Below are 26045 nucleotides of genomic sequence, written 5' to 3' on the forward strand. Positions count from 1 at the left end.
GGAAAAGTCAAACATCTAGAAGTACAGGTTATCAGACAATTTCACTTGGATTCGCACCTCGCCATCCTGCCCTTTAGGTGACGCTGCAAATATTCCATTGTTTTACCTATTAACTTTCATCTGACAGTTGAATAAGGGACAATTGGCAAACTGTCATCTCCTACAAACCCTGGCGGAAGGGTACCTTCCCTGCAACGATGTGGCAAATCATTCATTTATTAAAGCAAGGTAAATTCTCGCCTCAGATCTAGAGAAGTCTCATTCAGAGAAAAAAATGACTTTTTGATCATGGGAGGATTTGGCTTGTACCTTTACAACCCTCAAAGAACACACATGAAAACCTTAACTTCCGTGAAATAAACTGAGTGACTTAGGCTGACCAGGGCGTTTTTTTTTTTTTTTTTCTCTCTTAAAAAAGAAATCAAGAAATATGTAAATCTTTCCATTTCCCCCCTGAACACTAAAAACCTGATTAAAGGAAAAGATGTTTCCTATGAATTGTCTGATCTCTACTAACAATAGAATTCGGTGAGCATACTGTTTAAGCCAAGTTGCAGAAACCTTTCTTAACTCAGCCACAAAGATTCCGAGTTACAGTCAGATCCTTAGGCCTCTGCTAAAACTAAAATATTTCAGCTCAATTATGTATACATCTATAATATTCCCCAATTTTCCTAAAATAGAAGACTGTTAACATCTGAACTGATTAGTAAGGATGCTTAGAAGATGGAGGAAGACTACTGAACTTGAATCTGTCCTTTTTATAAAAGAAAATCTACAGGACAAGTGGACTCAGGTAGCTTATGTCATAATAATGGACAATGCACAAAGCACAGTGGAGGAAACACTATAAAACACAGATTTGTAGTGCAAGTCAAACTATAGGGGCTTTACTCGAAAGTACTGGCCAGCTAAAGGAAACACACAGTTCTGAGCGATCATTAAAAATAGAGCCCCAATTTAAGTCCAATCTAAATCATAGTTGACATTATTACAGAACATTAAAAATATGGTAAAAATTTACACATTGCATGTAAAGTAGTTAACGTTTTGATTTAATAGTTTGCAAAGGAGATCTGCAGATGTGTTTCCAATTATACTGGCTTCTATACCCATCTATTATAATAATATAGGTATGGTTACATATATCTGAAACGAAGGAAAAAACCAACAGCATAGCTATACGGCAATACTTTCAGGTCTGAAGTTTGACCAGTACGTATCAAAAACATTTCAACATTTCACTGGTTTAACTAAACTGACAAAGAACCATTTACAATTAAAAAGAAAAAAAAATCTTCCAGACTTATTCTGACTGAAAGTTCCTTTATTAACAGGCTTTTCAGTTTTGAACCTTACAAGAAGCTTCCTTAGGCAGTTGGTACATAGCATGTGCTTTCAGGGTCTTTATCTTAATGCAGGCTGGCTTGGTCATATAATAACTCGCTTGGGTTTTCATCCCGTGAATATGACCCCTTTTTTTCTGGCTCGTTTGAGTTCAAGTTCCTTAAGCCATCCATGAGTTTCTGGCAAAGTATTTGGTCTCCACTTTATACACCTGTTTTATTTTCCAAGGGCAATGAAATGTTCGTTATATAGTAACACACAATAAATAACTCACCGTTAACTCTAAAGGTAAGAACGGGAAGGGTCCCTATTGCATAGCAATACAGAAAAATCAAGTGAGGCATGGGATAGGAAAAGTATGTACAGCAATTCCACTTAATGGGATTTTCCTGTTTGTTTGGTTGTTCCTTTCACATAATTAACACTAACAAATTCTTCCAGTGTTTATTTTTGTCTTAAAAAAAAAAAGGTTTTGCTTCTTGTCTCTCTCGCTTACAGAGTAGATGAAATGTAGAATAAAGCCTTCAATTTTTTGTTTTGTTTTGTTTCAGATGCCATTTTTAACAAACACAACCACAAACTTCCAACGTGTTTGAACTAGTACCGCTTTTTTCAAAATATTTTTAACACTGTTGAAGCAAGGCTCTCTTACGTTTTCTTGTTACAAACATTGTCATTGTTCTTGTCGTCCTCATCATCATCACCACCATGTGATTATCGTCCTGCCACTTCTCCAAGAATCTTAGCTGCATTTGCAAGACTTTACAATCATATTTGAAAGCTGTTCAATCTTGGGTGTTTTGCCGATATAGTAGAGAATGGTTAGCGGTTCTAAATCCTGGGACACACAGCAAGGAGAAGCAGATGCTTCTGGATTTATGGTGTTATATAAGCTGAGAACCTGAAAGGACACAGGAGAAGGAAGAAAACATAGGAAAAGACCCAAAAAAATGGGGTGGCAATTACTTTAAAAAGAACCATTCCATACTGTTATCTTATCAGTCACAGTACTCAGTAGATAATTTAAATTATTTTTGGTCAATTTCCTTCTCTTAACCCCCAATTATGGTCAACTTGATATGTGTTCCTAGTAATCACTGAATTCATCATTTTCCTACAGAATCCTTTTGTCATACATCGTAAACAGATGATTTTGTAGAAGCTCATATTGCACAAAATCATTCATTCAACAGATTTTACAGTTTCCCCAATAATCCTTCACTTCGATCTCTACTTTGCTGCACATACTTGCCTGGCCGTCGAAAAAGCTGGTCCTCTCAGTATCTGTTCTTGTGTCTACACTTCCTTGTAACCTAGTGTATATTTCCAATTCCCATCTAGATTAGAGTTCCCTTGTGGTCAGAGATTCTCTGGACTTTGTTTTGACCTGATGGCCCTAGTAAGTCTTCTCTGGATGAAAGGAGACTCCTGTACTCGGTGAAGAAGTGAATATATGGAGAAGTGGAAGAATCACAGGTTTCATTAAAACTACCACCAAAGCTTTCGTCTACCCTTAGCCATAGAAAAAGACACCTGTCTGCAGTGTGAAACCTCTCTGTGCTGTGTCTTCTCAGGCCAATTTAATATCACCTACATTTTCATTTAAAAGAGAAAAAGATGCAAGTCTTTTCACTTATCATTGCTTCATAAATACGATCGAGGGTTCAGCAGTTAAGAGTTAATTAAGAATGATATTAAAAGAAATCTGTATTTTTACGCATTCACTTTCTTACGTTTTGCTTCAAACAACAATGATAATCAACCCTCCATTTAGATTTCACGTGGCAAATGGTAGTGCCTAAGTTGGAGGGCGGATAGCCAGCCCTAAAATGGAATGAAGAGAAAGTTCTAGAGTCGGTTCTATGCCCCTAACTCCATTTTATATCAAAGGACTATGCGACTTTTACCAGTGGAAGTATGTAGGTTCCCCAGTGATGATAAAGAGACATTTCCAAGGATTCCATTAATGTGTTAGGCAAACAGCAAGTGACCTTTTCCTCGACATTCACGGCCATTTTTTCAGCCTAAGACAGAAGGTCTGTTCAGTGCAGCAACACTGACTACTTTATTAAACTACCTCTGGCTCCCTGGGTAACTGTCCAAACCACATATTTGTGACCATGACAGTTATTCTTCCTCTCTCCTTGAAAAACAAGCATGGTCTCAGCCTTCACACACTCCCTCTGTGTATCAGGGAGGGGAATTATGTTTCTACTTGGCAATTGGGCCTTGCCCACATTACAGCTACTGTGGCCACAGCCCAGTTGAAGCAGGCTGGCCAGAGAGCTCAGACAAAGGGACAGACATGAGCAAGCTTTCCTCACATGGCCAAGCACATGGTCAGCCTGGAGTGCCAAAATCTACAGGGGAGTTGGGAAAACAGCTGAAGGAAGGAGAGTCCTATTTGTCAATTTAAAGTCGAGCATATGTAGGCATTTATAAAGAAATAGACTTCATGTTCTGCTAGCACATGATTTTTCATATGCATTAAAGAGAAATTTTATAATGCAGATGGTCTAAAATAATTGATAACCCCAAAACTCTTGAATTCAGCTGAATGCATTATGTGATCCTTCTGGCAGCAGATTCATTTTCCTACCCTGCAGTGAAGGCAATTTTTCTAATGCCTCTTTAATAAGGAGATTTACAGAGGCATAACCCCAATGTGTAGCCACATTTCAGGAATTAAACTCAGTAAGACAGAGCAAACGGAGGCCTGGTTATAAAGCCAGGAAGCCTGCCTTCCAAATGCCTTCCAAGTTTTGGTTTGTCACCAACTGTTTGATCCGGGGCAAGTAATCTACACAATCTGGACCCGGATTTCTTTAGAAAAATGAGATGTTTGGACAAGATAACTTTCCATCTCTAAAACCCTACATCATGAGGTACCAGGAAAAAACACTTGGCTTGGACAGGCATCACTACATAGAAAAAGTCTTTGCTGATCTGGGCTACTAACCCATGACATCCAATCTAGGACTTGCTCTCTGAATTAGCCTTCTACCCTCACTGAAGTAACTTGACAGAATATTTAGATTCTTGTTCACTTTGGGTTACGAAGACTTGGAGATCCTAATTTTCAAATCATTTTCACTTATTTCCTCGTCTTGCTCTTTACATCTATTCTTGAGTTTGGCATTGTTATTTTAAAGATCACTTTTAACGTAAACATTCCTTGTTACTGATAAGAAATTGAGGCTTAGAGAAGTTAAATGACTTTTTAATCTTTATTTTTTTTAATATAACTTATTGTCAAGTTAGCTAACATGTAGTGTGTACAGTGTGCTCTTGGCTTCGGGAATAGATTCCCATGATTCATCGCTTATATACAATACCCAGTGCTCATCCCAACAAGTGCCCTCCTCAATGCCCATCACCCATTTTCCCTTCGCCCTTGCTGCCCCCATCAACCCTCAGTTTGTTCTCCGTATTTAAGAGCCTCTTATGGTTTGCCTCCCTCTCTGTTTGTAACTATTTTTGTCCCTTCCCTTCTTCGTGGTCTTCTGTTAAGTTTCTCAAGTTCCACACATACGCTATCTGTCTTTCTCTGACTGACTTATTTCACTTAGCATAATACCCTCCGGTTCCATCCACATTGTTGCTGCAAATGGCAAGATTTCATTCTTTTTCATTGCCAAGTTTTATTCCATCCATTGTGTGTGTGTGTGTACACACACACACACACACACACCACATCTTCTTTATTCATTCATCAGTTGATGGACATTTGGGCTCTTTCCATAATTTGGCTATATAAATGACTTTTTAATTGCCATACGCTGGTGAGTCATGATGCCATGCCATCAGCTGAGGTCCTCAAAGTTTTCTTTACTATGACAGTCCCTGATGTAGGTGATAACAGGTCCTCTTTTAGATGGGGACCTGGGTCCCTTCACATCCTAGCTGTATATGTGACACTAAGTGACATATTGATTTTTTATAGCTACCAATCACTTACAGCTGTTGAGAATATAAGATTAAAAGAAAGCAATTAAACAACACTGTCTTCGGGTTGCCTATAATCTCATCGGGGAGGCAAAACCTACTCTTCAAACTGGTCATTGTTACTTCTGATTTCATCTGCAGCCGGCATTCTTCCCCATCACTCAAAAGGATTTCTCCAGCACCCATTCAAGTGTGTTGATGAGTGGGCACCAGGCTAATTAGAATTCACTGGACATACTCTCAGCAGGTACACATTAGCAACCCAAGAATAGAAGAGACACAAGCCAAATACTTACCCTACTGTGCTGAGTGTCTGAACTCCATAAATACGGGCAAGCTCCAGCACAGAAGTTGGCATTGTACCCTTTAGGTTCATGAATCCATTTCCACCCAAGATCCCTCTTGAAATCAATATAAAGTGGACGTAGGCAGCAATTATCCTGCACATTTCTGTTAGAAGAAAGAGCGGTGGAGATTTTAAAGCTGATTTCCCCCACCCCTCATTCCAAGTCAGAAAAATGACTCATTCACTCATTCAAATGGCACCCAATGAGCACATTTCATGGGCCAGGTTTGAATGGTTTTATAGTAATCTCGAACGACTTCCACGATGGAGTGTTACGATGATTTGCTGGACTACTTTCCCTTGTGAATTCTATACCCTGAGTCTTTTGGCCATACCCTTCAACGTCAAACCTTTCCCTAGAATGACTATATATATGCAGAGAGGTGGCTGGAAGAGATCAGTTTTGCCAACCAGCCTCGATTGCCCTTTCAAATATAAAATGAATCAAGTACGACAGCTATTTTCAAAGAACCACCTAAGACATTTTCCTTTGAGAACGAATCCTTCATTTTATCTCATGTCTCTTGATCCAGGAACGAAACAGAGATCAAAAAACGTGGAGCCTTGCTTAGTGCAACCATCGACTGTGGCGAGCAAAAAAAGCCATTTTACTCATGAACTCTTGGAGCAGTTCTCATCAGTGAGAACCCCTCACTGCCCACCCCCCTCCCCGCCCCAGCTCTCAAAATAAAAAGAGAAACTTCCTCTTATGAGGCTTGATAAGAAACCACAGGAGAACACTAGCACTCTCTCCACCATGAACTCTTATAAGAATGGGAAATAGATTTGAGTTGCCTTTAGTCCCTCATATTCTGTAGCCAACGACACAATAAATTGCATTCTGCTTCTATTTTCTTATATCTGTTACTATGACAAAAGGTATGACCATGGGCACTCTACTGTTGGGGGTGGGGGAGGGGAGCGTTTTCCAATACAGATAGTGAGTCTTTCCAATTAAGGACCCATCATCATACCCCTCAAGTAAACTTATATTTGCTTTGGGGAGCAAGGAGCTCAATTTCTTCTTCAGCCCCCAGGTGCTTCCGAGAGATCTGGGAAACAACTTCAGGAGCTAATTTTCTGACTTCACCCTTGGTTCATTGCAAGAAGCCGATGACTGCAACGCAGAAAAACTGTTTTAAGCCTCTGGGAAGAATGACCTTGGGAGATATGATGGCTATACTGTACTGTATGTACCTGGCCTCAAGCAATAAGTGCAGTTTTTAGGTCAATTGGTAAGAAAGGGCAAAGGCAGTACAAGAGTCAACAGACATAATTACTTCGTCTTATTTTTATTTCCTTTACCTAAAACAATAGGCTGCATCCAAAGCACGCTTCTTCCGCCGGTTGGACTGTTGTGACTCAAGTCTGTAGGAGGGCAACAACATTAGCAGGAGGTGTGGGGTCTTTCCACTGTTTTTTTTCCTAGTGGACTTTATAGTTTTCTGATCACCACTGGTATATGTGGAGGTGCCATCAATACCTTGAAAAAATGCATTTGGGTAACAAACATTTAGCTTTACCTTCATCAAATATAACCAGCCTTTTTTTTTTTCCTCTGTATACTGTCACAAATGGCAGTGATGACCACAACAGCATCATCACCTGGCTACAGTCATTCCCCACGTGAATAGGACATAAGAAGACAATTGGAGGTGACAAGGAACACTTCTAACTGCAGCTGCTCTCGTCAGGAGGCAGCTCGGTGTCCAAGTCAGGGCTTGTTGGTTATGAGGATCACTACAGAAGAGGCCTTTGACCATAGTCCAAGGGCAACCTAGGTCGTTTATTTTAGTCAACCCTCAGTTGAGGCCACGTTCAGTCCCTCAGCGACTGAAAAGAACATGCCTTGTCACCCACCAGTCCACTCTCTTCCTAAGACTACTAAACTCAGAAGATTTCTCTAATGAACATAACCCGAGACTTACACTAAATTGCAGTGAATTAAGTTCAAGTGAAACAGAAGTCACCCTTACCTAATGCTATTTTGGGAAGCGGCGAAGAAAGGGCTTTTTCATTTATTTTATGGCATCCTCAACACTTTCCTGATTCCATCTGAGATTTAGAAACTCGAGCTCCCCAAAGCATGGTCAAGAGACTGCCAGTTTAAGCATTTAATCTCCACACTCTAGAGAATCATGGCTAGGTTAGAGACTGAAATAAATCTCTAGACTTCTGGGAGTGTTTTTCCATGAGTAAGGGCCACTGTAGCCTTCTGCATGAGGACGAAGGTCTCAGGTGGTGTTGGTTGGGAAGGGAACTCAGCTCCCAGATGCGGTGGTATGGAGTCCATACAGCACTAGCCCGCAGCACACTTCCTTCTTAACGCTCATCTCCAATCTGGTTATCTAATAAGAGAAGTTGCCTCAAACCCTTGGTATCTCTTCACTCTCCTTGAACTCTGGCTAATCACTAAGAGGGAAGCAAAATGGGGGAAAACTAAAGACTTAGAGTTATGTGTTTTTTAAATGATTATAAAAGTCTGGTAAGGAAGCCGTTTGCTAGGAAAGGTGGAGTGTTCTGATCCGTATAAGGTTAGTTAAAGAGGCTGTGGTGTGAAGAGATTCCCTTCTGTGAAATACAGTTGTGAGCTCCCGACATTGGGTCTGGGGCATTAGCAATGGATTTCCTTGAATGTCCGCTATCGTCGTCTATAATACCAGCAGGGGTGGAAAGTTGGTTCGCTTAAATGAAGACCAAACGGGTTAACGGACTAGTAGTTTGGGAAGTTGATGAATCAGCCAGTTACTACTGCCCGGTCATCACCGGGCACTGAGCAACATAAACAGGGAACCAATTCCTTTGTCCCAATCCTTTCTGCCTTTATATATGTTTATCCAACCATCTTTTTACCCACACAACTAAAACTCCCCAGGCCTCACCAAACAATCCCGATTTCACCTGCAAACTGATTTCGTCCCCCATGAGACTATCAATATAGGCCCTTCCCTCCCCCACCTCAAATGACCAAGTTTCAGTTACCTGCAAATCTTGCTTCTAGCTCTTCACTTTTATTGGGAATGATGTAATTATTAGATGGCACAAAGGTGCAGCAGGGACAGTGTAAGCTTATTTTAAATCCCAGGTTTCTGTCTGGAAAACATGAAGTCAAGGAGGTCATTTGGATGTGTGACAATACCCTTAAATCTGCAATCAACTTACAATAACTTAAGGTCACCGAACAGCTAGGGACGAACACAGAGGGTGGTTGTAAACCTTTATGGTGGAGCCATTCATGAACGGCGTCAGTTACATCGAAGGAAAGCCATTCGCCTTCTGCCCTTGTCTTCACGACTTTGCTGTCAATGTAGCGCTGGGTTGGAGACGTTAAGTCTTTGGATTTGAGAATCTGGGGAAGGAAAGGAGAGAGAAAGGAAAAAGCTCAGCTGGCATATGGACAGCATGCCTAACCCAAAACCATTAACGCTATTCCAATTCATTATCTAAACGTAGCTCCACTCTGGTATCATCCCCATGTATTGTCATTTAATAGCATGGCCGTGAGCATAAAAACATAACACCAGGCCATTTGCCATGAAAAATAGAGCTACTAAGTCATCTGTGTGTTAGGATAAAGGTGACAGGAACCTTAAAGCCAAGTGTCTAAAAGAAAGTGACAGTAATTATTTTTATTTTGCTGATATAAGCTTTGCAAGATTTCAGCCATAAATTCTATTCCAATAAGTTAATGGCTTTGTTGTTCTGCTTCTCCATTTTTTTTGAATTTGGGGAGCTGGAAGGAGGGGAGGGACAGGAGGAGCGGGCCAGTTCAGAGGATCCATGCCCACACTCTGGAAGGCTCTGAATTAGAAATCTCCTTCTAATAAAGACAAAAAGGTCTCACCCTGGTTTCTAAATCCGCCAACATTAATATATGTGGCATGCCTCAGCTTTTGAGGTAAATCTCTAGCTGGGATTTTTACTCTCAATGTGACTTGTTATGATTTATAAAGATATTCCATATCCCACAGACCAAGAATGAATTTGGGCAGGAGAAGTCTGGCAGTGTGTATTAAGAGCCTGAAAGCAAATCAGCCTGAACACTGAGACTTCAGAAGGATTCATTTATTTCAAATACGTAAAGAGCAACTATAGGGTTTCTATAGGAAGTGAATGTTTTATGTGGTTTTTAAAAATTCTGTCTGTCTTTAAATGATAGTGTTTTATGAACCAGTCAAACCAAGATCCCAGGTCTCCTAGAGCTTTATTAAATCCCTACCCAAACCTGTATCTTGCCTTTCCTTAGTACCTGGGGTCTCAAGCCCTATTATGTGATACCTGCCCCTCCTGATATTAAGTCTAACTACTCTGTGCTCATTTCATACGTGTAGGTTTAGTCTCTCCATCAAGTTCATAAGCTTCCCCATGGCCATGATCACATCTTTGATTTGATGCCATTTCAAAGCACTGCACTCAATTTAATCACTGTATATTACATGACTCTCTGAATACCCAGAGAATCACTGTATATTACATGACTCTCTGAATACTCCTTTAAACCTTGCAAAACAAAAATGCATACTCTTCTTGCTGATTTCAAAATGAACTTTTCTTCCCTGTGTATACATGATTTGTTTCAGGTACTTTTGCAACAAACGCTTCCTAAGATATTTGGCGTTATGGTCGACTTTTTTCTGGATTAAGTACATTTAGAAAAGGAGAGACATTCACACAATTGAATTTTGGGGGGCCTTCAGTGAATTTTAGACAAAACCTACTCTACAGTCTTGCCCCTGAGGCTCAACAAACCCCCACTAACTGAAGACAATCTAGAGGCAATCATGATTCTACCACAGGCAAGAGATGTTCTTTGTGAATTAAAGGAAGCAAGTAAACATGGCTTGAGGGCTGTGCTCACTGGGTTCTGGGCTTGGCACACATGATTTCATTTCATTTAATCCTCAAAACATTCCTGTAAAGTAGATTGAGGAAACAGAGACCTGGGGAGGTTAAGTAACTCATGCAGTGCCTCATGGTGAACACGTATTGAGAGAGGATTCAAAACAATCCCCTAATTTTCCTGTTTCAGTGCTGGATTTTGAAGGCCAAAGAGTTATGGGGGTCAGTTTTGAATCATGATTCATGCTTACCCCTTTCCAGGTAACAAAAAACATTCAGTGATAGAAGCAGAGATTTTTTAATAAGATTATAATAAATGTTGGTACAAGACAGAAACATAACGTGTGGAATGTACACACAGTTAATGCAGTCATAAACCTATAACTTTAAAGGTACAGCTTAAAAGCAGTCCACTTCTCTGTAAATCAAACCATGTTTTGAAAACACTCCCAGTTGGGCAAATAAGACACTACACATCCAATTCATAATTAATGGTATGATTAATCTAACCTAGGATAACAATGATATAACAATGATTGAGAAGTTTTCAGCATTTCCATCTGCCTCACTGCTTAAAGATTAGTAGGAAATCCAGGGGCCCTTGGGTGGCTCAGTCAGTGGGGTGTCTAACTTCGGCTCAGGTCATGCATGATCTCATGGTGTGTGGGATCTAGATCCGCATCGGATTCTCTGCTGTCAACGTGGGGCCCAGTGTCTCCCCTGCTTGCACGCGTGCGCACGCGCGCGCGCTCTCTCTCTCTCAAAAGTAAACATTAAAAAAAGATTTTAAAAAATCAGTAGCAAATCCAGAACTCATTTTTCTGATGTTAAATTTCTTCCCCTCGTCAACCTCCTATAATGATGAATTATTTCATAATGCTTTTATTGGCTTTGCTCCTAATCAGCACATTGCTTTCATTGTTGTATTAATTACATATTTTGCATATGTAAAATATATCAAATGTCTATGATATCTAGCTCTGATATAAATATATAGAGAGTCCCACTGAAGACACAGAATTTGTTTTAACCACCACATTGACCAACTCAGCAGGGAAAACACAGACTGGCAAGTCTATGGAAATTCTTCACCTAGAAAGAAGAGGTAAATTTAGATGATCTTGCTTTAAAAGCAGACCAAAATGGAGCGAGAAGATTCTGAAACTTGTTTTCTTTCTTAAATCTCATTTTCTAGTAAGTGGTCCCTCGGCCACAAAACACCACGAGGTTCTGACAGCAGACAACTTCATATTCTCATAGCACTGAGAGGTTCTCTATGTCTTCTCACCAGCTCAAGAGCAAGCCCATTTAAACCACCCAAGAATGACAGCTAGTTAGCTGCCCACTTCGGAAACAGAGAGGTGGCTTTGGTCTTGTGGGTTTGCTGTCTCAAACTTTATGGCCAAGGAGGTCTTAAACCGACTTGTTGCAGTGTAACTCCATTCTTTCTTACCCAGTCCTCAGTGGAAACAGGAAACAGCTGCTCTCCATCACTCATAGACTATCCCTCATATTCTTGGAGACTATTATTAAGTCCCCCTCAGCATGCCTGCTCTCTCTCTCTCTAAGCTAAATAAACCCTGTTCCTTTAGCCCATATTTAGAGGGGCAATTTCCCAAACCTTTAATCAGTTGGGTCACTAACTAGGATGAATGATGCTATATAAAAATACTCCTCCTACAGCTTCATGGTGCTGTTTCAAAACTGGCTAGAAAACCTTCTAATCACATCTCAGAGTCTCAAATCTTAACTTGAAAGGTATCTTCTTTCTAAGAATAGGCACAGCCTCCCTATTCCCTGTTTATCTTCCATTTATCACCCACACAAAATTAAACTGGAAGGGAAGAAAATCAACCCACTGCTATTATCGATTAGTACTTCCTTAAATTCAAGAGTTCATACAAAAATGACTAGATCAGTCAACTCCCCACTCTATTTTAGCTTTTGCTGTCTGTCTCTCTCCTATCTCCTAACAAGTGTATTGAATGTGAACAGTCATGGGAATGCAGCTGTTGTTTTTTCTAGAGCCAAAGTCGCTTCTAAATTCCTTTATAGATATCGTATCATGACCAAGATAGTTTAGTTGAACAGTAGAAGCTTTCTTAGCTGTCCTCCACTTAGCTGGCCAGATTAACCAGGATTCTCCATTTGTTCTATAATATATATTAGCTTATGTTGGGGTTCATTTGCTGGAAAGCTACTCTCTACTATGTTCCAAGCACTTCTGATCTTACCCGTTGAGTCATATGCTTAGCAAGTATCAATTGTACATGTTTCTAAACTTGTTTATGATAGCTGGACTTGATATTATAATGTTACAGGTGAATTAAATGGCCTAGGAATGATGAAATACAGGACCAAAAGTGAAGAGAGCTGTTGCTTCTGTGAAAACCAAGTTGAATGCTTTGGAAAGTCTTCATACATACAAGTTGCTTTAAAATAGTTTTTTTGGGGGGTGCCTGCGTGGCTCAGTCGGTTGGGCGGCTGACTTGGGCTCAGGTCATGATCTCGCAGTCCGTGAGTTCTAGCCCCGTGTCGGGCTCTGTGCTGACAGCTCAGAGCCTGGAGCCTGCTTCGGATTCTGTGTCTCCCTCTCTCTGACCCTCCCCTGTTCATGCTCTGTCTCTCCCTGTCTCAAAAATAAATAAACGTTAAAAAAAAAAAGTGTTTTTTTTAACAGTTTGGTGGTTCCTCAGAAAGGTAAACATAGAATTATCATTTGATTCAGTGATTCCACTCCTAGTATATACCCCAAAGAACTGAAAGCAGGGACTCAAACAGATACTTGTGCCCCAATGTTCATAGCAACGTTACTCATAATAGCTGAAAGATGAAAACAACCCAAAGTGTTCATCAACAGATATACAATCTAAATAAAATGTAGTATATACACATAACAGAATATTATTCAGCCATAAAAATGAATGAAATTCTGACACATATTACAACCTGGATGAATCTTGAAAACATTATGCTAAGGAAGCCTGGGAGGCTCAGTCGGTTAAGCGTCTGACTTGATTTTGGCTCAGGTCATGATCTCACGGTTCATGAGATCGAGCCCCGTGACTGGCTCTGTGCTGGCAGCGTGGAGCCTGCTTGGGATTTTCTCTCTCCCTCACACATGCTCTCTCTCTTTCAAAATAAACATTAAAAAAAACAAACAAAAAAAACCCCATTATGCTAAGTGAAATAAGCCAGACACAAAAGGACAAATATTACATGATTTCATTTACATAAGGCAGCTAGAATAGGCAAATTCATAGATATAGAAAGTGGAATAGAAGTTACCAGAAATGGAGGGTAGGTAAACAGGGAGTTATCATTTAATGGGTACAGAGTTTCTGTTTGGGATAATGGAAAATTTCTGGAAATAGTAGTAACGGCTGTATGACATTGTGAATGCACTTAATGCCACTGAATCAGGTACTTAAAAAATGGTTACAAGGTAAATTTTATGTATATTTTACCACAACAAATTTTTCTTCTAATTTTAGATGTCAGAGAGACAGCTATTGAAGAAATAACAATAGGAATAATCTGATAAAAACCTAGAAGGATCCTGCACGCCCGTCGCTCAGCAAATTGGCCTGAAACTTCTTTCTTATTCAAAGAAACAAAAAACCCCAAATTGTAGATGATGCCTAATGGATGTCGTTCACGAAAAAAATACAACATGCGTTGGCAATAGGCAGAATCAGAGTCCAAGAAAAGCCCTTGGCCTTTTATAAAAAACACATATATATGGTTTAAGTTAAAATACTCATCCCCCACACTCACTCACTCCTGTTTCTATAATCCGCCCACCCCTTTGACTTTTTTCAAGTAACAGACCAACAACTGTTTCTGACCGAATTAGAAAAGACACCTTCTAATACACTGACAATGAGATTTAGCTGTCTCTCTCTTAGCTACCACCCACAGCGGTATGAATGTTACCTTCATTACATTATTGATATACACACATTATCTATAATACGTGCAAAATATCCACATACTGCCTTTGGCAAGGCAGTGAATTACAAGACTCCCTACACAAAAGGATCCATTCATCTCTCTGCCACTGGAAAGCAGCCAATCAAGAGTGGATGGAGGCAAAAGTCACTGATGTTACCCAATCTTTTGGGGGGGGGAAAGAAAGAAAGAAAGAAAGAAAGAAAGAAAGAAAGAAAGGACTAGATGCAAATTACAGCCAGAGGAAAGCTTAGTCTTAAAGGTATAATGTTGTAAATCAACTCAGGATTTGGCTTAGACACCAAGGGCGATACCCATTCCACTCCTAGGAGAGGCTGCAAAGAGGTATAGAAAGCATTAGGTATTTTATTTTACTTTGCATATGCAAACATCAACGGACCCACAGGAAAACCAGGGGGCCAATTCAACCACACTTCTAATGGAAAGAGAAATGTAACAATAGGGCTGTAGAGAAAAACCGGATCCTGGTTAACCAGTTGCTGTTTTTAAAGGCATTTAATGTTTTTATTGTACTTAACATTTAAGTGTATTTAAATGTTTGCGGTTACTTGCACAAAGTGATTAGCAGATGCTGAATTAAGCGTTTACTCCATTGGCCACATTCTCTCAGATCTGCCTGACCTCACATTCTCTAACTTTACTGGCATGAAGCGCCCGTGTTAGAAAGGCACTTGGGGGCCATGTGTTCCAACCCATACGATTCATTCTCTAACATTTTGGTCTCTGTCTGAAGACTACTCATGAAAGTAGCCTCGCTACTTCTTGAGAAAGGCCGTCTCGCTTCTGAGTAATTTGTATGCTGTAATTTTCCTTATCTGGGATTTTCAATATCGGAGCGCCTAGGGGGCTCAGTTGGTTGAGTGTCCGACTTCGGCTCAGATGATAATCCCGTTAGTGAGTTCGAGTCCGAGTCCCACGTCGGGCTCTCTGCTGTCAGCGCAGAGCCCTCTTTGGATCCTCTGTCGCCCTCTCTTTGCCCCTCCCTCTCTCTCTCTCGAAAATAAATAAACATTAAAACATTTTTTTTAAATAAAATCTCCTTGGGGCGCCTGGGTGGCTCAGTCGGTTAAGCCTCCGACTTTGGCTCAGGTCATGATCTCAAGGTCCGTGAGTTCGAGCCCCGCGTCGGGCTCTGTGCTGACAGCTCAGAGCCTGGAGCCTGTTTCAGATTCTGTGTCTCCCTCTTTCTCTGACCCTCCCCTGTTCATGCTCTCTCTGTCTCGAAGATAAATAAATGTTAAAAAAATAAAATAAAAAATAAAATCTCCATCAACTAGCCTTCCTTAATGACAGTACCACTGCTCCACATTCATACAATCACTTGCATTTATTCAAACATTTGCACGTTTTCATGTTTTTTAGTCTTCCAAAGAACCCTGTGAGGTGGACGTGATTATCTACAGTCTTTATTATCTACAGTCTTCAGCTAATGGAAAGAGGCTGAAGTACTTACTTGGGTTACCAACGCCCTGTAGGATAAGTCTGGACTGACACGTTGCCCTCTGAATTCCAGCGGAAAGGGCTCCCCCATGTTGGATTTTGCTCTCCGGAACAGATGTAAAATGCTTTTTCCATGTCAGGCACCAGCCATAAGAGGTGGCTTCTCTCCACTGCTCCTTCAGGACAAGGTTTGAGGTCCCTCACCATCTTTGTCAAGCCCCTTTTCAATACTCGTCTATAATAATTTCCTCAACACACTCAGGTGCAATCTAGCAGAATGTGGAGAATATTACAGAATGTGCCCCGCGTGGAAGAGAGGGGCTCTTGCCCTCCTTGTTCTGGTCACTATTTTTGAGGCAAACTACTTACTTTTGTCAACAACCACACCACACCATTGAGTCAGGGTAAACGTTGTATAAAATAAAACTTTTGTCCTGACACAAACTGTTAGGTCGGATTTTCTACCCCAAATCCTTTCTGGAATGACATGGAATAAGGAGAAAGAAATGAAGGAAGGCAAAGAGGGAAAGGAAAGTTGGTTTATCTAGGCCCATGGTTCTCTAACTTCAGCCTGCAGTGGAAACACCTGGAGGGCTTATTCAAACACAGATTGTGGAGCCCCACCCCCCAGGTTCTGATCTAATAGACATTTGCCTTTCTAACGTATTCCTAGGTGATGCCCAGGCTGCTGGTCAACTCTGAGAACCACTGCCCAAGTCTATGCTTATACAGTTCATTCTTGCAGTTGGTTAAGTGCAAATTACACATGATCTCTGTTAATTTGGAACTTATTGGACTCTGGCCCTTTGGGATCTCTCTGAATTTTGTTTGTTACTCAACGTATATGCTATTCTTTGTGGCCACATAGCATCAGCAACTGTGTGCTTCATCAAGGTGATGAGAACAATGTTAAGTTACCTAGAGCCAAAACCATACCCTGTTGCCGGGTCCTTGGGTACTTCTTTCCTGGTGGGCCCTGTTTCTTTGATCAACATCCTGTGGTTATGTTGCATGTGGCAGCCAAAAAGGAGAACTTCACTCGTGTAAGGTGTGAGGCCCAATTTAGGCCAGGAGTCTTGCCCATCTTTGCCAACTAATAACCAGTCCTGTGGTCCCTTAAGTTTCTTTGAAGAACCCACGGGGTTTGCCAAGTGCCTTTGGAAATCATTAATGCAGTGAAAAGTTTCATAGGCTTTGAAGTCAGGCAAACATAAACTATCACTTACTGGATCTGTGATTTTCTTATTTATGAAATGGGTTAATAAGACACCACCTTCTATGTTTGTTAAGAGAATTAAACAACACACAAGCGGAGAAAGCACCTATCACATTGCTGGTATTCAGTAAATGGGAATTATCATGATAATTATGTTCCTTATCTGGTCAAAATCTCCCAGAGGCTTCTACTATCTAATGAATAAGCTTCAGATTCCATAGGTCAGTATTTCAGACACAACTTGTCACCAATCCGTCATCCCAGACTCACCTCTCATCCCTAGAAACCAAATCTAAACAGTATCCCTAAAATATATATTCCACATCTCAACTCTGCATTTAGACCGGTATCCCTCAGGACACCTTCCCCGCTCCTCCCATTTTTACTTAAAAACAAAAACAAACAAAACAATAATGAAAACCTTCCTATTCTTCAGCCTAGCTTTTCAATGAAACGGTTACTTTCACTCTGAAGTCAGTTTTCTTATCCTAGGCCCCCAGCAATTACTGGGGGTGCTGAATAGTCAGCCCTTTGCCCACAGTGGCCTGAGGGTAATGCTGCATGAGTGTAAGTATCCATTTTTTTCAACGGGGTAGTTAGTAAGCTACTAAAAGAGAGAGGGAAGCATGCACTTATTTATATCTCCATAATCCTTGCATTCCAGTTGGCTGACACTGGAGGCTTCAAGAATAACATTCACTGGGGCGCCTGGGTGGTTCAGTTGGTTAAGAATCCAACTTCAGCTCAGGTCGTGATTTCACGGTTCGTGAGTTCGAGCCTCATGTCGGGCTCTCTGCTGACAGCTCAGAGCTTGGAGTCTGCTTCAGATTCTGTGTTTCCCTCTCTCTCTTCCCCTCCCCCACTCATGTTTCTTTCTCTCTCTCTGTCTCTCTCTCAAAAATAAATAAACATTTAAAAATTAAAAAAAAAAAAAGAATACATGTTCACTGATTTAATTTTGGAGATTCGACTGTCTGGGTCGAAATCTTGCTAATACCAGCATTTACTCTCATGCAAAGAGACACTCAGCACACTGATGAAAGTGTTTCTTAGCTTATCCACAGGAGGAACAACAGATTCTCCAACATACCACTTACGTTGACTGTGGAGGAACCTTTCGCCCACATGACAAAAGCCAAAAGCCAAACCAACCTACATGTTCTAAAATACTTAATACAATCAGTTAATTTGTTTAGTTATTCATCCATTTGTTGGAAAATTGCTGGGCCATCTTATATGTGCCCGAGTCCTCATTTATTCATTTGTTCCCATTTATTTTAGAGCTCACTCTCCCCAGTTTAGTTCAACAGATATTAAGCACTTGCTGTGAGCAAGGCCTCGCCCTTCTGTCCAGGACAATAAGATGGTCCCTGTTCTTAACAGTCCACACGCTAGTAAGGGAACGCAGACCTCTCGACAACAATTTGAAGCGATGTGTTCATGGGGCAGAATGAGGTCACCGAAGCCGGGCACTTCCTGGAGCAAGGAGATAGCTATCAACGAGGTAAAAAGGTTAACTACTAACATCTGAAAGGCTGGCAAGAATCCTGGGCACTGTGAGAACGCAGTCCAGGCCACAGAGATGTGCTGGCTCATTACAAAAGAGAATAAATAAATGTGTTTTCCTTTCTCTGCAGGACTCCTTCATCCATCCTGAGCACTATAAGCTTGAACTTAGGGAGAGTTTGCTCGGTAGGCATGTTAGACTGCCAGGGCTGCCTTAACAGAGAGGCTTGAACAAGCAGAAATTCACTCTACCACGGTTCTGGGAGCAAGAAGCCAGAAATCAAGATATTGACTGGGCCATGCTTCCTGGGAAGCCTCCAGGAAGCCTTCCTTACCTCTCCCAGCATCTGGTGTCTTGCCAGCAATCGTTGGCATTCATTGCTTTGAAGCTACCTAACTTCAACCTCCGCCTTTGTCTTCATATGGCATTGTCCCTGCATGTCTGTCTTTACACAGTCATCTCTTATAAGGACTCTGATCACACAGAATTAGGGGTTTACCCCCTACTGCAGTAGGACCTCATTTTGACTTAACTGATTGCATCTACAATGACTCTATTTCCAAATGAGGTCACATTCTGGGGTCCTGGGGGGTTAGGACTTCAACATATCGTTGTTGAGGGGACATAATTCAAACAGTAGGTGTTCACAGGTTATCCTGGGTTGCGTATGTGCTAAACGCTCTACGAAGTCCTTCAGAGCAAAGGACATTCTGGCCCGTATTCCGCGGAGTCTTTTCCACTGAATTTGCACAGTCCCTTCTTGGTAAATTCCGATCGACTCATTAGAAAGAGGCACACAATCAAGTAACAGATAAGCCCTTGGACAATCAGTCTTTGAGAGTGATAGAAAACTTCTTGGAATTTGGGGGTGCCAGGTGAGCATCCGACTTCACCTGTGAGTTCAAGCCCCACATGGGGCTCATTGCTGTCAAGGCAAAGCCCTCTTCAGATCCTCTGTCTCCCTGTCTCTCTCGGCCCCTCTCCCGCTGTGACTCTCTCTTTCTCTCTCTCTCTCTCAAAAATAAGATAAACACATTAAAAAAATAAACTACTTCTTGGAATTTTATGTACACACATCACAAAGATTATGTATGTATGTGTGTGGCACATCTCAAGGACAGAAAAAAATCATTACTGTAAGCAATTTTATACTGCATTTTTACCCTTCTATTTAATACATCTCTTTGTGGAATGAATATAAGGGAGAAAAGGCAAGAAAGAGCACCTGCAAGGAAGAGAAAGCAGGGCCTTACAAAAGAATCAGAAGTGGGTGCAATGGCTTTTCTTCCGCAGACACAAATGTAGCTCTCTGTTCCTGCTGCCCCGTAGCCCCCCGTAACAATGCTGGGTCGCTCTGGGGGTGCTTGAGAAACTGACTGCTGGTTATCCTTTAGGAGTGGCTGAGCAGACCCGATACTTATCTTGCTGTTGCCACCGCCCTGTCTTGTAGTTGCCATGGCTCCTTTGAAATTGCATCCCTCTAAGGCTGTATACCTCACAAGAGCTTCGAGAGAGTCTGCACAGTAGACTCCCAGGGAGTACGTATCAGCTTCAAAAGAAAGACACACATAAAAATACAGTCTCTCTGGAGCTCAGATATCTTCATTATTATGTCACGACCTTAAGTCTTTCTCCTTATAGTGCAGAGTTCCTGTATTACGTATACTCATGTGCGATTATGATAAAGAGTGGCACATATAGATCATTAGTGGTCTTTATGGAAAGGTCACCAGATACGTCTTCAAGCTACACACACACACACACACACACACACACACACACAGGAAAGCCTTTCCTCTGTGATGAAAACACCTTATAATTCTCTATTGTTTCCTTCACTTTTTTAAATTCCTCTACAGATGGGCCTTTGTACTGACTGCACATATGCATAAACAAGTAAATTCATTTCCACAGGTCTGAGGGATGAAGGAGTCCTTTGTGTGAACAGAAAGTCTCTCAGATGTCACAGCTCAATAGCATTCATAAGACCGTCATATATAAATCACACAGCAGAGAAAACACATTCGACTGCACACAAGTCACATCAGTATAGGCAAGGAAAGAGATATGTGCAGGACAACCTTCAGTGAAAGCATCTGAAAGGAAACTATGTCAAGACATGCAGTCATGTCAGTCCTTGTGGCTGGACCACACAGCCTAGTGCTATGGAGTTTGATAATTCCAGTTGTTTCCTGCTGTGAGGGGAAGGAGCGTCCCCAAGAAGACGGCAAGCTCTCTGGGGCCACATCTTCTGATTTTCTTGACTGATCTCCCTTTCCAATTCCACTCTGACTTAATACCAACATACACATACTTGAAAACCACACTTCCAACACCCTTTCCTACTTCCTGGCTACCAATAACACATCTGGCCTACATTATAATTTAAGTCCCTTCTTATATTCAGCTGAGAACTTTAATTTAGGGGGTGTGATTATAGAGCAATGAGTCAAAAAAATAAAGTAATGAGCCTGGTTTTTCTGCAAACAGGGAGAGTTTATGGGTTACCTAAGAATATCAGTCTAATTAATCTCTTACGTAATTTTCTTTTACCTCCATGGTTATTATCCACTTAACCAGCATTAGCTCTGAATATATAGCAAAAAATGAGTAGATAAGTGCTTCTTTCTTTATCAATAGTTAGATACCTTTCAAACAAATGTAGCAGAATTTCCAAACCCAAATAAAATGTTTCTCAAAAGAGTCCCCTTGGGATACGACACACTTATCTCACAACATTTCCTCGTACTTGAATTTTAGTTTGAAATGTTTCTTAAATTCATTGGAAAATGTTTGTTGAGCACCCACTACGCACCAGGCACTGTGTTCCGGGAATTTGTCCCTCAGGGTGGAGATGAGACCAGAAACGAGATAGAGACACAGCAGAAGATCAAGCACAGCTAAATGAGCAGGGAGGGAGCAGGGTGCAGCGGAGGGCGGAAGTAGGAAGTATTGGGAAGAGGGGCCCTGAGATGCTCAGGTGACCACGAAGGCCTCTCTAAGTGGGTGACATCCAAGGAAGCACCTAAGTGAATAAGAGAGCAGGAAGAAGCGTGTGGGAGAAGGGCACAGCGGCCGTAGGCTTTAGGAGGGAGTGAGCTCAGGTGTTTGAGGCACAGCAAGGAGGCCAGTATGGGGGAGGCGCCTGAGTGAGGGAAGTCAGGCTGGGACAGGTCCAGACACAGAAAGGACTTTGGCTCCTAGGCCAAGTGAGGTGAGAAGCCATTGCAGGACTTTGAACAGAGGATTTAGATCTGACCAACATCTTTTTTTTTTTTTTTAATTTTTTTTTCAACGTTTATTTATTTTTGGGACAGAGAGAGACAGAGCATGAACGGGCGAGGGGCAGAGAGAGAGGGAGACACAGAATCGGAAACAGGCTCCAGGCTCTGAGCCATCAGCCCAGAGCCTGACGCGGGGCTCGAACTCCCGGACCGCGAGATCGTGACCTGGCTGAAGTCGGACGCTTAACCGACTGCGCCACCCAGGCGCCCCTGACCAACATCTTAACAGGAATCACTCATAACTGCTGTGCTAAACACAAGCTCTAAGAGGGCCGGGGGTGGGAGTCGTGGGGGGGTGGGGAACGGCCAGACCAGCCAGAAGGCCATTACAGAAGTTAAGAGACGAAAACTGCTTAGGCCAAGTAGCAGCAGGCACGGTCTGAGAAGCAGCTGGATTTCAGATCTACCTTTTGAAAAGTGTTATCATGTAGGAAAATTCATTGCTTTCTCTCCTCCTCTTCAGCAGAATTTTGGCAGTTTTCAAAAATTAACACTACCTTTCTCGGAAGTTTGGATTTGTTTCCATTGAAGGAATTCCCAGTTATGTAGCTGTAGGCTCTGAGCACAGCCCTAGAACAGCAGTTCCAAAACCAATTCTGAAAACTTGCTATCAAGAAATAAACATCTGTCCTCCTTTGGGACAGTCTTCACTCCAGTGGAGGTTGTAGAAAAGTTGGCATACATTAACAGTATTTTTAAAAACTGGAGCCTTATTAAAATCAATCCAGGAAGTATATATCGTGCCTGTTCGTATGGTGGTGAAGCAGGAAGAGGTAATAAAGACGCCCGCCCCGGGGTCGGCCACTCCATAATCATTCTTCGAAAAAGCTTTCTTCAGAAGAAAAGCAAGACACATCATGGCCCCAGCCCGCCATTGGTGCCCTTAGAGTTTCGATACAGCAAACACGCGGGGCACTGCAACCATGCCTTCTCCCCACAACCCTGCACTGCCCCAGTGATAACAGGAAATCGGTCAGAGGAGACCTCGTCCAACCAGAGATGACTGACAAAATCACAAGCCATCTCTAGGGGAAATACAACCCATGTTCTGGATGACACGCAATAACGCGTCCCTCACACATCCAACGCGCCAGGCACTTTACATGGACCCTCCTCGCGGTAACTCATCAGACAAGCACCAGTATCTTCATTTTATGACGGAAAACAAGCTCAGAAACACGAGTAATTGGCAAGAGCAAAAAGCTAATAACCAGAGGTGGAAGATGAACCCAGGGCCCACCGGCTGCAAAGACTCTCTTCTCTCCCGTGTGGAGCTGCGCATCGGGAACTGAATGAGACCTCCATGAGCAGAACGAGTTGGAAACAGTATTTCAGGAGGCTCTGAAGCAAACTCCTGGGACAGCCATTGAGAACCTGACCCTGCAGCAGTAGAGGCCGGGCTGAGTTTCCATTTTTAAGAGATTCTGAGCAGATCATACATTTAAGAGACTGTTTCTTGTAAAATTTCAAACTCAGTGCTTTGGAAACGATAGGAATAATAACGATAGCAGCCACGGAGTAGACCTGCCTTGTGCTAGGGGTTTCCATGCGTTCTCTTTTTGCTTTCCAAAGTCCCGGCCAAGTAGGTGTTTTTACCCACATTTTCCTGATGGGGAAATCGTCTCATTGACGTGAACCCACACTGGCCCAAGTCCAGAGCCCTCAGTGTTCCTACTTGTATGGTAAAGTGGTCCAGAGCATGGCCTCTGGGGCCAGTCTGCCTGGGTTCAAACACGGTCTCTGCATGGCCTGGGCAAGTTATTTAACTTCTCTGTGCCTCAGTTTCCTCATTTATAAGGCAAAGATAAGAACCCACCTCATAGAGTTATTATAAGGATTAAACGACTCTATTTAAAGCACTTAAAAAAGTGCCTAGCATACAGTAAGCCTGTGTTAGCGATGATTATCATTACTGTTACCGAGTTCTATTACACAAAGCAAACATGGAATTATTAATTACTATTGCATGATTATCAACATTTCTTTGAATACAGTGGGGAACGACTACTATTCACACCACTTTTGGGGTCCTGTCTGCTCACAAGGTTAACAGACATTTGGTAATTTCATAACAATGCAAATGATAACGATCCGATTTTCTGCCGAGGCAAGCATGTCATTCAATCAGTCTGAAAAAACCTGAGATATTAACAGCCTTGTGCAAACAAAGTATTGATTATACATACCTCATGGCTTTTTTTTTTAAGTGGGTTACTTTACTGTATGTGTCTCCAATGTGGCACCAAAGTTAGGATCAGCATTAAGGGGACCGTATGCTGTAAAATTCTGTACAACAGGAGCAAAGTATAACTTTTTTTTTTTTTTTTTTGGTAGCACTTTTTGCAAATCTAATTGAACAGTCAGTTTTTTTGGCTGACCTCTTTTTATTTTACTTACCCTTGGGCTACATGAGAAATGAAAACCGACCTCTGTGTGTATGTGTGTGCCCACGCACATGTGCACGTGCATGTGTTTGGGGGTAGGGAAAGGGGGGGATTTTTATTAACCCCATTAGTGCTATGCTCCCCACAATGATAGGAACCTCACCCTTCATTCTGAAGCATTAGAGTCCCTTAAAAAGCAGGCCTTGACCATCAACCTTGAATTTGCATTGTAAAGCCTCAGGGGTAGGCATAATTTAAAATCTTTGGCAGAGATTTTATATGTAGCAAATGTTTATTAAAAGTGGCTGGTGATTCACTCCTCCCTACTGAAATTTTTGCTTACTTATTTCACTTCACAAACATCAATTCATCCTTTCACCCCCAAATATGAAAAATCATTTAATATTTCCTGAATAGCTTAAAGCCAAAAGTAAACAGATACACCAATGACTTAGGATTCAGCCACTGTTTTATATATCCTTGCAAGTGATCTCCTAAAATGTGATTTCATCACCTTTGACAAATTGGTTACTGTCTAAATTCAAACTCAACCACGCATTAAAATCCAAATATCATAGCGCCTGCACGGCCCAGTCAGTTAAACATCTTACCCTTGATCTCTGCCTAGGTTACGATCTCACGGTTCGTGGGTTTGAGCCCCGCATCAGGCCATGTGTCGGGCTCTGCACTGACACGCAGTGCTTGCTTGGGATTCTCTCTCTTCTTTCTCTGCCCCTTCCTCCCTCTCTCTCTCTCTCTCTGTCTCTCAAAATAAATATTTCTTAAAAATAAAAATAAAATCCAAGTATTAAAGAAGAAGGTCAGAGAAAGCCGGAGGACGGATTTTACTTTATTCTTCTTTGTCAAAGTTCTAACAGAGTATTTTGTAAAGGGGGGGATTTCCTCTTGTCAGGACGAAGGTGACCGAAGCTGGGTGTTCTACCTCCCTACAAAAGAGTGCCATTGCTTCTTCTAAGGTCGCGGACAGGAACTCTAAGGTTCCTCTGAAATCCATTGAGCTCATTTCATCTCAGCACGTTTATCTTCTACTGACTAACAGGGACCCATCAGCAGATTGTATTCTACCAAGCTACCTGGCACCAATCCTGGGGGCCTCATACCTGGTGGCCATGTGAAAAGGTGACATTTTTCTCCCGATGCTATGAGGTATGAGTTTAGTACATCACACTGTCTCCCAAAGAATTACTCTGCGTGATTTTGTCAGTGGTCGGAAGCTAACAAATTAATCTGAAAAATAATCTGGAAACTGTCTTTGGCTGATAATTCTGTAGACAGCTCTTCTGCTTAGAGGAATCAAAGACTTTGAAGCCAAAATCTAAGAGAGGACATGGAAGGGAGTGAACTAATAGATGTCGCGTGCCCACTCTCCATCTGGCAGTTAGAAACGTTGCTTCATTTCACTCTTACAATAAATACCAAGCAAACCAGGATTATTACACAAACTTAGGTCACAATGTTCATGCCACTGGACACTCCACCGTGTTGCCTCACAAAGGGTGAACAGACAGCACAGACGTAGTCATCGAATCCCACGATGTTAGTGTGCACATTGAAACACCATAAAAGGGGTTCCAACATGAATGAAAGAAAATGCTGTGCATATCAACTACCCAAACCTGCTCCAATCTCAATCCAGTTTATTCAGATTTCCCTACTATAAATATTGTTGGGCTCAAAGGAATCTCTTGATTTCGATAGATGGCTCCACCCAAGGAGACCACCCAAGACATCAGGCTGCCCCCCC

At 41.7% G+C, this 26045-nt stretch overlaps 1 protein-coding gene across 2 annotated transcripts in view; it reads right to left on the minus strand.

The window, feature by feature from the left end:
• Nucleotides 1-2089: 2089 nt before the first annotated feature.
• TGFB2 (transforming growth factor beta 2) overlaps nt 2090-26045 on the minus strand; it is an 80770-nt gene continuing 56814 nt past the window's right edge. For both annotated transcript variants that reach the window (XM_047077226.1, XM_047077225.1), the window contains 5 exons: nt 8855-8987; nt 8621-8731; nt 6944-7121; nt 5589-5742; nt 2090-2248 (listed from right to left, as the gene is read on the minus strand). In XM_047077226.1, the coding sequence (XP_046933182.1) occupies nt 2090-2248; nt 5589-5742; nt 6944-7121; nt 8621-8731; nt 8855-8987 (735 nt within the window). The remainder of the gene's footprint in view (nt 2249-5588; nt 5743-6943; nt 7122-8620; nt 8732-8854; nt 8988-26045) is intronic.

This window comes from Lynx rufus, unplaced genomic scaffold (assembly GCF_022079265.1).
Source record: "Lynx rufus isolate CCGP_SWC_20201006 ecotype Redwood Valley unplaced genomic scaffold, mLynRuf1.p SCAF_15, whole genome shotgun sequence".
NCBI classification, from domain to species: Eukaryota; Metazoa; Chordata; class Mammalia; order Carnivora; family Felidae; genus Lynx; species Lynx rufus.